General features: G+C 44.9%; 1 protein-coding gene across 1 annotated transcript in view; it reads left to right on the forward strand.

The window, feature by feature from the left end:
- The window catches only part of nol4lb (nucleolar protein 4-like b), an 85,319-nt gene that overhangs the window by 17,662 nt on the left and 54,276 nt on the right, over positions 1-13,381 (forward strand). The window contains exons 3-5 of the mRNA XM_012834946.3: positions 1,642-1,797; positions 6,074-6,185; positions 9,074-9,183. Of these exons, the coding sequence (XP_012690400.2) occupies positions 1,642-1,797; positions 6,074-6,185; positions 9,074-9,183 (378 nt within the window). The remainder of the gene's footprint in view (positions 1-1,641; positions 1,798-6,073; positions 6,186-9,073; positions 9,184-13,381) is intronic.

Below are 13,381 nucleotides of genomic sequence, written 5' to 3' on the forward strand. Positions count from 1 at the left end.
AAGAGAGGGGAAATATGGGGAAGACGAAGAATAAAAAGGTGTGTGTTTATGCTTTGCCCTGTCTACCCAACCTGCTGCTTCTGCTGTGTCTTGGTTGTGTTTGAGGTGTTTGTATACAGAGATCCCCTAGCCATGGTTGTCAGGACCATTGTAGCATTTCAGGTTTGACCACTGTAGGTGCATCCTCATGTCACATGACCCTCTGCCCCACACACCTGCATGAGAGTTCTGCGGTGGTTGCCAAGGTAACATGGTCTGCCTTATGGCAAGCGGCAGACTGAAAATGGGAAGTATGATTTTTTTTTTTTTTGACTAAATTGTTGTACTTCAATTTTTAATAACAAAGAAACAAGCCACAGTCATTGTGGCTTCTAGCTTTTGTTGTCTAGAGACTCACACAATATCCCAATGTGAGGAGTGAGGAGGTAAAGAGGATGGTAATCACCTCTAAGAAGGAAAAACATTTGTATGTGCACCCCAGGGTATTTTTCCTTCTGCTCAAAAAGGATGATGATTATCAGCACACAAACTGAAGAACAGATGTCTGGTGTGAAAATTGTCTCACCGAGTCTAAAAAAACATTCTGTATCAGGAACATCCCATTTTTTTCATTTTTCATTTGATGTAATTGTTTGATACAGACAGGGCTGAATGCCGCATTGGAGAGACAGGAGCCTTGGAGAATAGGCTGGACTACAGAAATAAAAGCACTAAGACAGAAAGATGCTCTGACTTAGGGGCTTATTTATGTCGTCTCAAAAGTGTGTGTTTTTTTTATTTTTTTGTGGCACCACCTGCTGTGCTGCACCAGGGCTACGTTTCTCCTTTCAGGTGAACTCCCCCACCACCCACCCCTCCACCCCCACTACCACCACCCACCCCTGCCCCTCACTACCACCACCCACCCCCCACCCCCACTACCACCACCCACCCCTGCCCCTCACTCCTGCAGCGATCTACCCCCGCACTGATAGGAGTGTGGCTGTCCTCCTAGACCAGCGTCAACTCCCAGCATCAGCTCCCCCTGTGACAACCCCACCCTCCCAAAACACACACTTACTCTCTCTCTCCCTCTCGCCACCTCTGAGATGGCAAGTATACAGCAGCAGCTGGGGGGAAAAACACACTCACACTCTCCCCCTCTCTCTCTCATACACACACACACACACACACACACACACACACACACACACACACCCCTCCTCCATGTCTCATCCCTCAGAGACAGCGTAACGTTTAGCTTTTGGCTCCCCATTTTCTTCTGCGCGCATTAATCTGTGATGCAGCGTCCTGTGTGCTCGCACAGGGGCCTTATCCAGTAGACGTTCCCTACAGGCTACATCTGACAGTTCTTGTCAGGCACACCCCCACACCACCCCACACATCCACATGCGCACACCACAGACTGGAAATGACTATATGTGGCCAGGGTTAGAAAGCCACCTGTGGCCTCATGTAGAATGGCCATAATAAGCTGTGTGTGTGTGTGTGTGTGTGTGTGTGTGTGTGTGTGTGTGTGTGTGTGTGTGTGTGTGTGTGTGTGTGTGTGTGTGTGTGTGTGTGTGTGTGTGTGTGTGCATGAGTGTGTGTGTGTTCAACCTCTGCTTTGCTCTTAAGTGCTGTCTTGTCCCCTGTGTGCAGTGTGTGGACAGCAGCACTGGGCAGGACTGCGCGTCCCTGAAGAGGGTGGCGGTGGTGGAGGACTTCTTTGACATCATCTACGCCATGCACGTGGAGATCAGCTCTGACCCCAGCAAAACCCCCAAACACGCCGGCCAGAAGAAGACCTACAAAGCGGTAAGCTGCCTGCTGGGTCTCTTGTCTCTTTCTTTATTCATCGTTCTTATTCTTCTCTTTCTTTCTGCTTTTCGTTTCTTTCAGTTGTTTTCTCTCGTCTTTCTTTCGTGTTTTTCCTAAGATATGTTCCACTGCAAATTTGATTAGAAACCTCAAAAACATCAAACCACAGTTTGTGATTGGAACAGAAATAGGGTTAGAGAACCAGGTCCACTAAACTAATGCATGTTCTTTCATTTCATGCTTTAATTTCATACTGGTTCATTTCAGACTTTCAGACACACTCAACTTTCAAAGGAGGTTTGAAATGCATTTAAAAAGGCTTTGTCAGAAGCAATTCTAAAAGCATGGACCATAGGTACAAACATGCAGAGATAAACACACTTTCACATACATGCACATACATGCATATACAAACACATACAGACACTTTTACGTGTGTCTGTATCCGTAGGAGATATGCTCCAAGACCGCCGAAACTGCAGATAGTAGTGAACACCATATATACCTTGTTAATCATGTACATACATACCTATGATAAAGTTTAATTTCTAAATTACACATAATAACACAATAAACTAATAAATAACTATGCTGTAATAAAAGTTATGTGAGTTGGGTCTCTCTCGACTGAGTGCGATTCTGACATTTTTGCAGTGATAAATATCTTGTACACAACATTTTTCCCTTTTCCCTTCCTTCCTTCCCTCCTTCCTTCCTTCCCTCCTTCCTTCCTTCCTTCCGTTACGTCTTAGCCCCGCCCTTTGATTAAAAACATGGAGGAAACGAGGATGGAGGAATCAAGGCCAGACCAACATGAGAAATGAGATGAGCGTAGACATGAGTCACGTATTCAGACTGTGCGGAAAGTCTACTCAGAGTGGTGCTGAATTTAAAACGTTTATGTTTGGAATTTTCCACTTAATATTTTTCGGCCTGCGGTAAACTGCAAATAACTGAAACCGTGGTTACCGAATCAGCGGAAACGGGGATTCCATTGTACACTTTTTCGCAACCTTGCTTGTATGAAAAAAGGAGGCAGAAAAATGCATTGCCCTTTTCCTACCCTTATTTCAAGAGATTTATTTTCCCCCATTCTTCCTGTGAAAGAAAATGTTAAACTTTTTTTGATTAGTGAAATACAGGAGGCTATTAGATTTGAACTGCGCTTTGACCTGCTGGTCATGGGCACAGAAAAATATTAGAAGAATGTCTGTATCCCAGCTGTCCACTCAGCTCTCTCTCTTTCTCCTATTTCTTTCTCCTTCCGTCTGCACAAAGCAGGGGGGCAGGAGTGGGGTTATATTTAGCGAGTGGATGCTGGAGGTCCATAGAGGTCCTCACATACACCTTTGCCACCTATATAACCTACTCTGGGCCCTGCTGCTGCTGTGGAAATGTGTCCTTGTGCATAAAATGAAAAGGGAAGGAAAGTGAATTCCACTGACTAGGGACTGAATGGGCATTAAGTTCCCCTGTCTGCAGCTTTCCTGTACCGCCTCTACTGCCCTCTTTTGATAAGTCACTGGCACTGCAGTGCTGTGCAATTCCCAGAGACTCTTGCCATGAGGGTAAATCGCTCTGTTCTTGACAAGAGGCTATATTCATGTGAGGCTTGGTGTGATTGACTGAATGAACGTTAAATGTCTGTCACAGCATCTCTCCAGCTAGAATTCACAGGCACGCACGCACGCACGCACACACACACACGAACACGCGCTTGCACACACACACACACACACACACACACACACACACACACACACACACACACACACACACACACACACACAGACACACACACACAGACACACACACACAGACACACACACACACACACACACACACACACACACACACACACACACAGACACACAGACATACACACACACACACACACACACACACACACACACACACACACACACACACACACACACAGACACACAGACATACACACACACACACACACACACACACACACACACACACACACACACACACAAGCTCTGCGGGACACAAATGACTTGTTGGCCCTGTTAGTGCTTGTCAGTTGTGTCCGACCCGCCGCCGCTCCTCCATTTCCTCCAAGGAAACTGTGCTGTTTTTGTTGTGGAGCTCGGCAGCATCAGGGGCCTGGAGCGGCATCCCTCCCCACGGAGCTGGCCTCTCGCTGGGCCCAGGGGCTCACTGCTCACCCTTGCACGCCTTGCTCCTTTCTGGAGCTGGCTCGCTCTGTGAGCTGCATTGTAAAAAGACAAAACACCATTCTCTCGGCCTTGGAATGGTGTTCGGCGGGGGTGGAGGGCTCGGTGGGGGGAAGAATAAGTAACAAATGAGCAGACTCCCGATTTGAGACTCACTATTGCTATTGTGCAGTCTGGTCCCCTCACCCACCACCATCCCCGACCAAAATAATATAGGGTGATGAGCCTCTGCTGTTGAAGATATGGCTGTCTGTGAGCCTGAGGCTATGTACGTGATTGAGTGTATGTGTGTTTTTGTGAGCAAGTGTACTGTGTGTATGTTCTTTTTGAATATGTATGTATGTTAATGTGCTGTGTATATTTGTGTGTGTGTGTGTGTGTGTGTGTGTGTGTGTGTGTGTGTTTGTGTTTTTGTGTGCATTTAATCTTGTTTATACTCGCGTGTCTGTGAACATTGTGAACATATGTGAAGTGTTGTGCATTTGCTCCAACCTTTTTGGTCGACGCGCTTTCATGACACAATTCGAATTTTTAAAAAGTCATAACTAAAAGAAAGATGCCAAGGGATGGGGAGATGGGCAGAGAGAAGACATTAGTGGGAAAGGAGGAGACAGAAAGACACAATGGAGAGCAGCAGGAGACAGCAGAAGGAGAGGATAGGGTGGACGGGGAGTGTGAGGAGACAGAGGGAGAGAGAGAGAGAGAGAGAGAGAGAGAGAGAGAGAGAAAGAAAGAGAAAGAAAGAGAGAGAGAGAGAGAGAGAGAGAGAGAGATAACAGAGGGCACTGTGGGGGTGGTGGGTGAGCGTGCTGGTGGCAGCAGAAGCAGGATGGAGAGACAAAGAAACTGAAGAGGCAGGGGACGAGTGTAGGTAGGGGATGAAGGTCAGGGGAGCGGAGGGGAGAGGGGATGGGGGCTGCAGGTGTGGTTGCACAGGTCCCTATCAGTGTTAACGGGTTGCCTTGGTCTAGATGGAGTGTGTGTGTGTGTGTGTGTGTGTGAGTGTGTGAAATAGTCTGTTTGTGTGTGTGTGGGAGGGGTGCAAGCAGAGTGGGGGATTTCAGCTCACACACCACAGAGAAGCCACACGCCCTTAGGCTATACCAGCGGGAGCCCACTGTATGTTGGCCATGGAGCCTGATTAACCATTTATTTGGGCTTCCGTTTTAATGCACCAAATTAGAATTCTGTGGGTGGTCCCACACTTCTCTCTTAGTGAGGTCTGCCTTTGTTTGCTCGTATTTATTGCCATAGCCACAGGTGTGTGTGTGTGTGTGTGTGTGTGTGTGTGTGTGTTTGTGGGTCAGAGAGAGAGAGAGAGAGAGAATGAATGAGTGTGTGTGTGTATCTGTGTTTGCGTGTTTAACTTTCATCTCTTGAGATGGTGGTCTTTGTTCCAGGTTATACATTGATGCCTGCTCAACGTGCAGCAGATTGACAGCAACTTTGAAAGACCTGTCACCAAAGGCTGGAACTGACATTTGTTTGTCTCCTCTCCTCTCCCCCACCCCCGCCCCCCACCTCTCTCTTCTCTCTCTGTCTCGATCATTTCTGTCCATCTCCTCATCAGTGCCTCTCCCCATCACCAGTATCCATTTCTTTTATCACTCTCTATCATATAATTGCTCTAGCTGTTGCATTGCCTGTGATATAGGATATCATATTCTGCACAGTGTGTGAGGGCAGAGGTAGTGAGAGGGCTGCATGCATGGAGTATTCTCAGGGCAAGGTTAGTGGTGTCCTCCAGAAGGGCGATGATGGGTTAGCTCCCACGACTGCTTTAGGCCCTTTCTTTGTCCTCCGCCAACGGCGTTTCTTACTGATGTTTATTCCAGTTCTAACTCGATTGTGCCTAAAATGAATAAGTGCGTATTGTTTCCTTTCTGTTCATTAGATGCTTTGTTTCCAAACAGCCTCGCTCAGCATCACTGAACCATTCCAGTCCTTAGTTTCATTTTTGTCCTCTTTCAACATGCATTTATATGCATATGCAATAAAAAAAACAACTCCTCATTCTCTTTTCTCTGTTTCTCTCTTTCTCTCCGTGTCTCTATCCTTCTCTCCCTCAGATTGCAGAGACGTATGCCTTCTTACCCAGAGAGGCGGTGACCCGATTCCTGATGAGCTGTGGCGAGTGTCAGAAGCGGATGCACATTAGCCCCAGCAGCGCCGACTTCAAAGGTACCCGCGCGCTTTCCCTCCACAGTCCCGACCCGACTCGACTCCTCATGGACCAGTCCGACAGAACCATACACGCGATCACATATAGAAACCTTCGCCATTAGAGCTCGATGAAAGCATTTATTAACGTTTGACATCAAGGCCTACAAAAAAGCAACCAGACCTTTGTGTTCATTATTGTCCCCATGTTCTGTGCTAAGGCAGTTTCCTCCATCCCCAGTCCTCCCTCCTGCTGCCAAGCTAAAGCCAGCTTGCACCCCCCACAATCATCGCCACCGCCACCGCCACCGCCATAAACCTTCCCCCCTCTCCCACCCCTCTTCCACTGTCTCATTAGAGTGGGAGTCATTGGAGGGCCCTGCCTTCTCCCCAACACACTGCAATTAGCCCAATTAGGGGGCTTTTAACAAAGAAAATGGTTAGGAAATGAGCTAATTTCTAGAGTGAAGTGAGGGAGAAATAGGGAGATCGAGATTGAGAGAAAGGAGGGGGTTGGGAAGGGTGGGATAATACACAGGAGACAACGAGAGAGGGGATGGAGGAGGTTGGGGAGAGCAGTGCATTTCCTGGGACAAAAGGAGTGACAATGAGTACAGAGCTCTCTGATTTGACACCTTTAAGGGGAAAAGGGCTGCATAAGGCTGTCATGTCTTCAGATCTAATGCCAAACGCTTAAGACGGAGAATCAAGCAAAAGGTTGATACCCAAATCCATGTAATAACTATCCCCTGTGCATATACAAGACGTAAACACACAGACACACGCAGGCATGCACAGGCACACACACAAAAAAAAACACACACACACATAGACACACACACAGGCACGCACACACACAGACACTCGCAGACACAAAGCACCTTCAAGGCCCGAGCTGTCAGAGCGTTGTGTCAACGCTAAGCCAACACTGGGTGTCGCTCATAAAGAGAGCAGCTAATTGGCTTCCTGCCCCATGGGGGGGCCCAAACCACCCCCCGCCCCCCCAACACTGCCACCGCCATCACTGCTCCCCCATCCTGCTTCACCCGCCTCCCTGCCTGAGCCTCCCACACGAAAGTTCAGAGCTGAATTATTAAAGGCAATTAATTACTGTACACCAGGGCTATTTTTAATTGACATGGCTTGTCGTAAGTGGAGGGTCTTTCATCAGCGTCTCTGCCTTCACCAGCGGTGCACACGCATGAGGCCTTGAGATGAGCAGTGTGTACATGGAGAAGGAAAACAAATCACATTTTCTTTAACCCACTGAGGGACTTTTCTTATATGTAATGATCCAATATCAACCTTTTTTTTACCGATAGATGATGGTCTTTCCTGTTCTACCCTGTTGGTAGAAAAGCATGGTCATTGATTTATGTAACTCTGAACATGTTTATGCTCTGCATAGAGATTGATAATCTGCATCTCTGGACGGTTGGCATTTTCCCAGTCTGAAATCCATAGGAATTGGGAACTTGAGAAAACTGGTCAATACACTACAGAAAATAATCAGCTGTCACCAGCAGTCTCCATTGATACCTGATTAAGTGTGAAAGTGCGAGTATATCATTGTGTGTGTGTGTGTGTGCGTGCGTGCGTGCGTGCGTGCGTGCGTGCGTGCGTGCTGTCTCATAGTGATATTTCTCACAGATGATCGATCCCCGCTCTGATAGATTTTGGCTGCTCTAATCCATCGAGCTTGTGGGGTTTTTGGTCACAAAATCAGATAACCACAGAGAATTCTAGAGAAAGCCAAAAAAAATAAAGCACAACTGCAGGTCCTTTTCAACCTGTGACTTATGTAAAAGCATTTTTTTCCTCTTTGTCTGTCAGTATGTAGTGTGTTCCCCTTGTCATATAGGTTGACAAAAATAGATAACCAATCGTGCACACGTACAGTAGGTGTGAAAAAGCAATTCTGAATCTGTGCAAATCAATCAAATGAAGAGAAAGCGCGACTCTACGGCTGCTGTATTGCTCGAGTCACTTAATTGAGAGTGGCATCTCTATCGGTCTGAATGAGAGGCAGAGGACGGAGAATGTGACTTCTGGCTTACCACGAGTGGCGATGTCGGCACGTCAGTGTTGATGCGGAGGAGCTCACTTGAAAAGCAGAGGTGCTCCAAGGAAGCCTCACAGACTCCGTCCCCTTTCAAAGAAGCCACAGACAAAGAGGACCTCAGACATGGGTGCTCTTTGTGTAGGGCAAAAAGGGAGGGATACACACACACACACACACACACATACACACACACACACACGCTCATATACACAGACAGACAAACATTTACCACACACATACACACTAGCTCACATGCTAAGGCGACAGTGTTCAGGGCATTGTCACAGTCATGGCCATTCTTTGTGTCTATTCACCATAGAATGTGGGTGTCTTGGGGAAAATGTAGAAAAATTGAGTCCTGGTATTCATCAGGTATTCATTAAAAGCGCGGTGTTGATAAATGGCAGCTTCCTCAAGTGTGAATATCTTCTGCACAAATAAACAACGAAAGAGGTGTGTTTTCTATACAATTTATTGCTGCGGTAGGAATGTTCGTATTTGCTGAGCTCTTATCAAGGGTTTGGGTATCCATCTCTCAAGGTTCTTTGCCCTCGTCCATGATGGCCACCTAGTGGTTATAGAGATAACACAATGTAGCTGATCTGGTATGGTGATCCCACCCTGTCAATAAGTGTAGTATTGCAGTGTACATGAAAATCATTTTTTTTTTTCATGAAGATTTCAGCGACTGTTAATTTTGTCCTGTGATATTCGACAGAATGGTAAAGAGTTTCTACGTGTTTATTAGGTATTGATTTAGAAAAATAACTGATAACTATTATATTATGAGATTGAGGTAAAAAAAGAAAAAAATATGGTATTTATGCACTTTTTTGTGTTTTCTTAGAAAACGACAGACCGCCCTCTCTGACACCAGGACTCATTGACTACAACATGCCACTGACCACCACCTACCTGAAACAAATGAAGCTTCAGTGCATGAATAACAATGAGCAGGTAAGGCGAGGCTTGGCTTTTACATTAACATCTAGTAATTTAGCTGATGCTTTTATTCAAATAGACTTCCAGTGAAGTGAAAGCAAATATTTTAGATTTAGTGTATATGTGCTTTGTGGGAATTGTAACCGACTTGATATTGCTAACGCCTCTACTGTTTGAGTTACATTTTGTAGATGGGTTGTGCAGCACTTGGCTCTTTAAATTAGAGGACATTATTTTTTCCTTTGTCTCTTACCCTTAGTAACTGCAGAATCACACCTGTCGTCAGTATAATTGCGTGCATTTATTTCTGGCTACTGGCTATGAAACAACACCTGCTGTTCACCTGTGGGTATGCGACTGCATCTGGGGATTACATTTAAAACAGATAAAACTATTATTGATTATTCATTCAGTACTTGAACTTCCTTTCATCTGGCAGTAATGGTTTTGGATATGAGGTGTTGTATTTTTAAGTGAAACAATTGTGCGCATGAATCTGGTAGCCATGTGGAGGCTTTTTGATTTAATGATCAACTAAGCACAGCAGGTCACACACTCTTTTCTAAGTGGTTATTTATGTCCCACAGACAACACCTTGTCAAAATGGTGTGAAAGCCCTTCTATCCCTCCAGTTGGTCAGAAAATGGTTTCTGATCTCTGTAAACTGATAATAAGGCTCTCTTACGGTTTTATGTTCATGTTTGTCTTGTTTGTGGGGAACAGACATGCATTGTGTGCGTGTGTGCGTGTGTGTGTGCGCGCGCTTGTGTGTATGTGTGTGTGGGTGGACGACTGTGTGCCTTCTGTGTGGGTCCTGATTACCAGGAAGGGAATACGGTCTTGCTTCATTCCAATTAACAGAACCTCTAAGCAGCAGACTAATTAGCTGAGGTGTGGGAGAACTAGTGGAGTGCCAATTTACTGAAGAATGCCAGTGTGCCCTAACGGGGATATTCTGCCATTCCATTACAGACAGCTTGGAAAGAGTAGGGAAAAAAAACGCTCCACTTTTGCAGCACTTTTAGTGTGTTCGTTTTACTAATTAAAAAAAAAGAAATACTAATGAAAATTTGTGCTTTTTAAAACTTGACACTTATTCCTGGCTCTTCAGGTCCTTCTGACGACGAGCCAAACCACAACCACACGCATACCTATACGTCTTTCACTCCCCTGAAACTGAAAGCAGGTGGCTGTTTGGTCGCTAGGGTTTTTAGGCTGGTAGGAGCTTTGCTGGGAAGGACTAGACGGGAAGTGAGTAACAATGACCCACATATAAACACTGGGCTGGGCGCAGGGTTCAATGGGTTTGGGGTGAGTGACTGGGGCACGTCAAAAGGATGCCTGTTCCATGTTGAGCTTGGGGTCAAGAGTTTTAACTGTTTATTTCCATGCCTGTGATCTTGAGTGTTTGGGTAGAGAGAGAGAGAGAGAGAGAAAGAAAGGGGGGGGGGAGGATATGGTGAAGTGGCCGGACAACCCTGCAGGACATGTGTGTCCAGAACAATTCAATAATGGAGGAAATTAGCAAGCATCCTTCCTGCTGGCTGGAGACGAGGGGCGGAGGCTCCTCTCACTGTGTGCTTGGGGAGCGGAGTGGGGGGGGGGACAAGGAGAGGGGAGGATGGAAAGAATGAAAGGTGGAGGGACGGTTCATTATCATTTATGGGGCCGTTTCCCATTTGCTCAATTTTCTCTACAGGAAAGTGATCTCATTTTCCCCCTTCATTCTTTTTTTGTAGTATCAAGGGGGTGGGGGTGAATGTCTGAGCTGAATAATTTGAGGTCACATAAGACATGATAAAATACAGGTTTTAGGTTTTCATAAAGCATTTGGTTTTATTAAACATTTGCATTGATATGTTAAATAAACGTGTTTATGGCTGCATCAAACTAAAAGTGCTGAATTGCTGAATAATACATGTCTTTGATGTAATGTTGACGATGATACTGGCACGATAAAAACAGCAACTCTGTAAAGAAAACGTATTCCGAAGAGTTTCTCAGAAATGTCCAAGCATTGATTATCATGACACATAGTTGATACAGTTATACAGGTTGATATTGTGTAGCAACACATGGGCGGAATACTCCTAACAGGCTACATAGATATCTCCCTAAGTGTTGCGCAGTGCATTGGTAAGGAAAAGGTTGTCATACATGCCATAACCACTAGATGGCAGTTTTCCCATGCTGTTACTGACGGGCTTTTTGACAAGAGCATTTTTTGGCTCTGCTATAAGATGTAGACACTGGTTTGCATTAATTTGCTTGTTTGTGTACCCCTGAAGTCTATGGAGAAAATATTACATGCTCTTCTCCAGTTCTCCACTTGTGACAATTCATGTTGCTGTTTTATGTCTAAGCAGGATTTTCTGTCACATCTGAGAAACAGACCAGTTCATCATACAGTTCCTGGCGGATATGATGATGGTTTTTGACTGTGTATTTACTGACAGTATTTCATGATTTTATGGAGTGTATGTTCATGTGTGTTACCTCAGGGCTTCAATATGTGCTGCCTCAAAGTATGGGCTGTGAGAATTAATCTTATTCATTGTTGTAACATATTACTTTTGCATATTACCTGTCTTTTGCCACAGGCTCTATTGCTGAGGATTCTCCACTGCCTGATGAGCTGGCAGACATTAACTGTATTATTTAAAAGGTTCCACCTTTTCTGTATGAACTCGTTCTCCAGGCCTTTTGATTTGGCACTGCATTAACCATTACACCTACAGTTAGCTATCCTAATCATCCAACCACTGGTTGTTTAGGTCCCTTTGAGCTAAGAAATTGGTTTGCCATTACTTAACTCTACAATGGCATTTGTACCCTTATGTCTCCTTTCTTTTGCTCTTATTGAAATGTATAAGTGATGTCCGTTGGCTTGAGGATACAGGAAAATATAACTGCAAAAAAAGAAAAAAGAAAAAAAAAATACTGTGAAAGTTAAGTTGCATTAAGTGGAAACAGATTTATAGGGGAAGGGATGAATTGTGTTGGTTGTTTTTTTTGGAGCTGTCAGTCATAAGAATGGGCTCTGTAGATTTGTAGCCTACTGTATTGCACTTTACTGTGTTTAGCACGAGGCGTGACGTCAGCCGCTACTGCCCCGCCTCCGTCTTCGGGGCTGGTTGCCAGCGCGAGTCACAGCGAGGGTCCTGTCTCTCCAGTAGCTCGATATTGTTAAAATATTAAAACGCGTAACATAGGGGCAAGGAGAAGAGATATCGAAGAAGGAGTTACCACGCACATTTAAAATATCACGGGCTGAAATACAGGTAAGCCTTTGACTTGACCATGCTTTTCTATTGCTTTTATTTTCTTCCTGATAGACTGGAGATGGATAGACTGGATAACCTATACGTTTCATATATTTTTCCCAGTTGTGGAAAATCATTTTAGTGGTAATACCGTTGTCTATTACTGCCACAGATTTCATTCAATTAAATCAGCATTTCTGTACGATTAATTTAGTCTATGATATATACTAGGGGCATATTTCTGATGTATTTATGTATTGATGGACAAATATGATTATCAATGCGGTGGTTTTAGAGTACCCCACTGTAGCCTGTCACATCATGACTATTCGTCTTTTGGAAGAAGTGCCTGCTGCAATGAATGTGTTTTTGTAGCACAGGCTATTCGGGACATAGGTTACTGACAAGCCTTTCTTAGGAATATCTATTCTAAGCAGATAGTCCTGCTGACACTGTATACGCATATGACATTACTTACAATGAGCCACCCTACCCGGCCGGCAATGTTTTGCCCTGCATGCTTTTCACCTGAAGTCTTAAAATGATTCGAACATAAACTGTCAGAGCGTTTCTTCAAATTCGTATCGTACTCCTACTGACACAATGTGATTGTTTGGTAAGTGCAGTAGGCTATTTAGCATACGTTTTGGTGAACTGTAGCCTGCACGCTGTCCATTACTGAATGACCAAACACTTTTTGAATCAATAGTGATTTATTTGACCTGGTCGTGTAGGTTGGTTAACAGTCCTAATTTATTTTCTGATGTGAGGTCTTAATTTGCCCATTGTTATGTTTACCCCTGGGTTGTGCTATCTACAGTTATTTCACACCCTTCAAACAGCACGAGAGCAGTTCTCGTCGTTCTTGGAATATGCCAGTGCTAGGCCTCCTAACCATAGACACAAACGTTTATATGTCTATGCTCTCAACATTCATGTGTTGCCATTAT

This window comes from Clupea harengus, chromosome 4, assembly GCF_900700415.2.
Source record: "Clupea harengus chromosome 4, Ch_v2.0.2, whole genome shotgun sequence".
NCBI lineage: Eukaryota > Metazoa > Chordata > Actinopteri > Clupeiformes > Clupeidae > Clupea > Clupea harengus.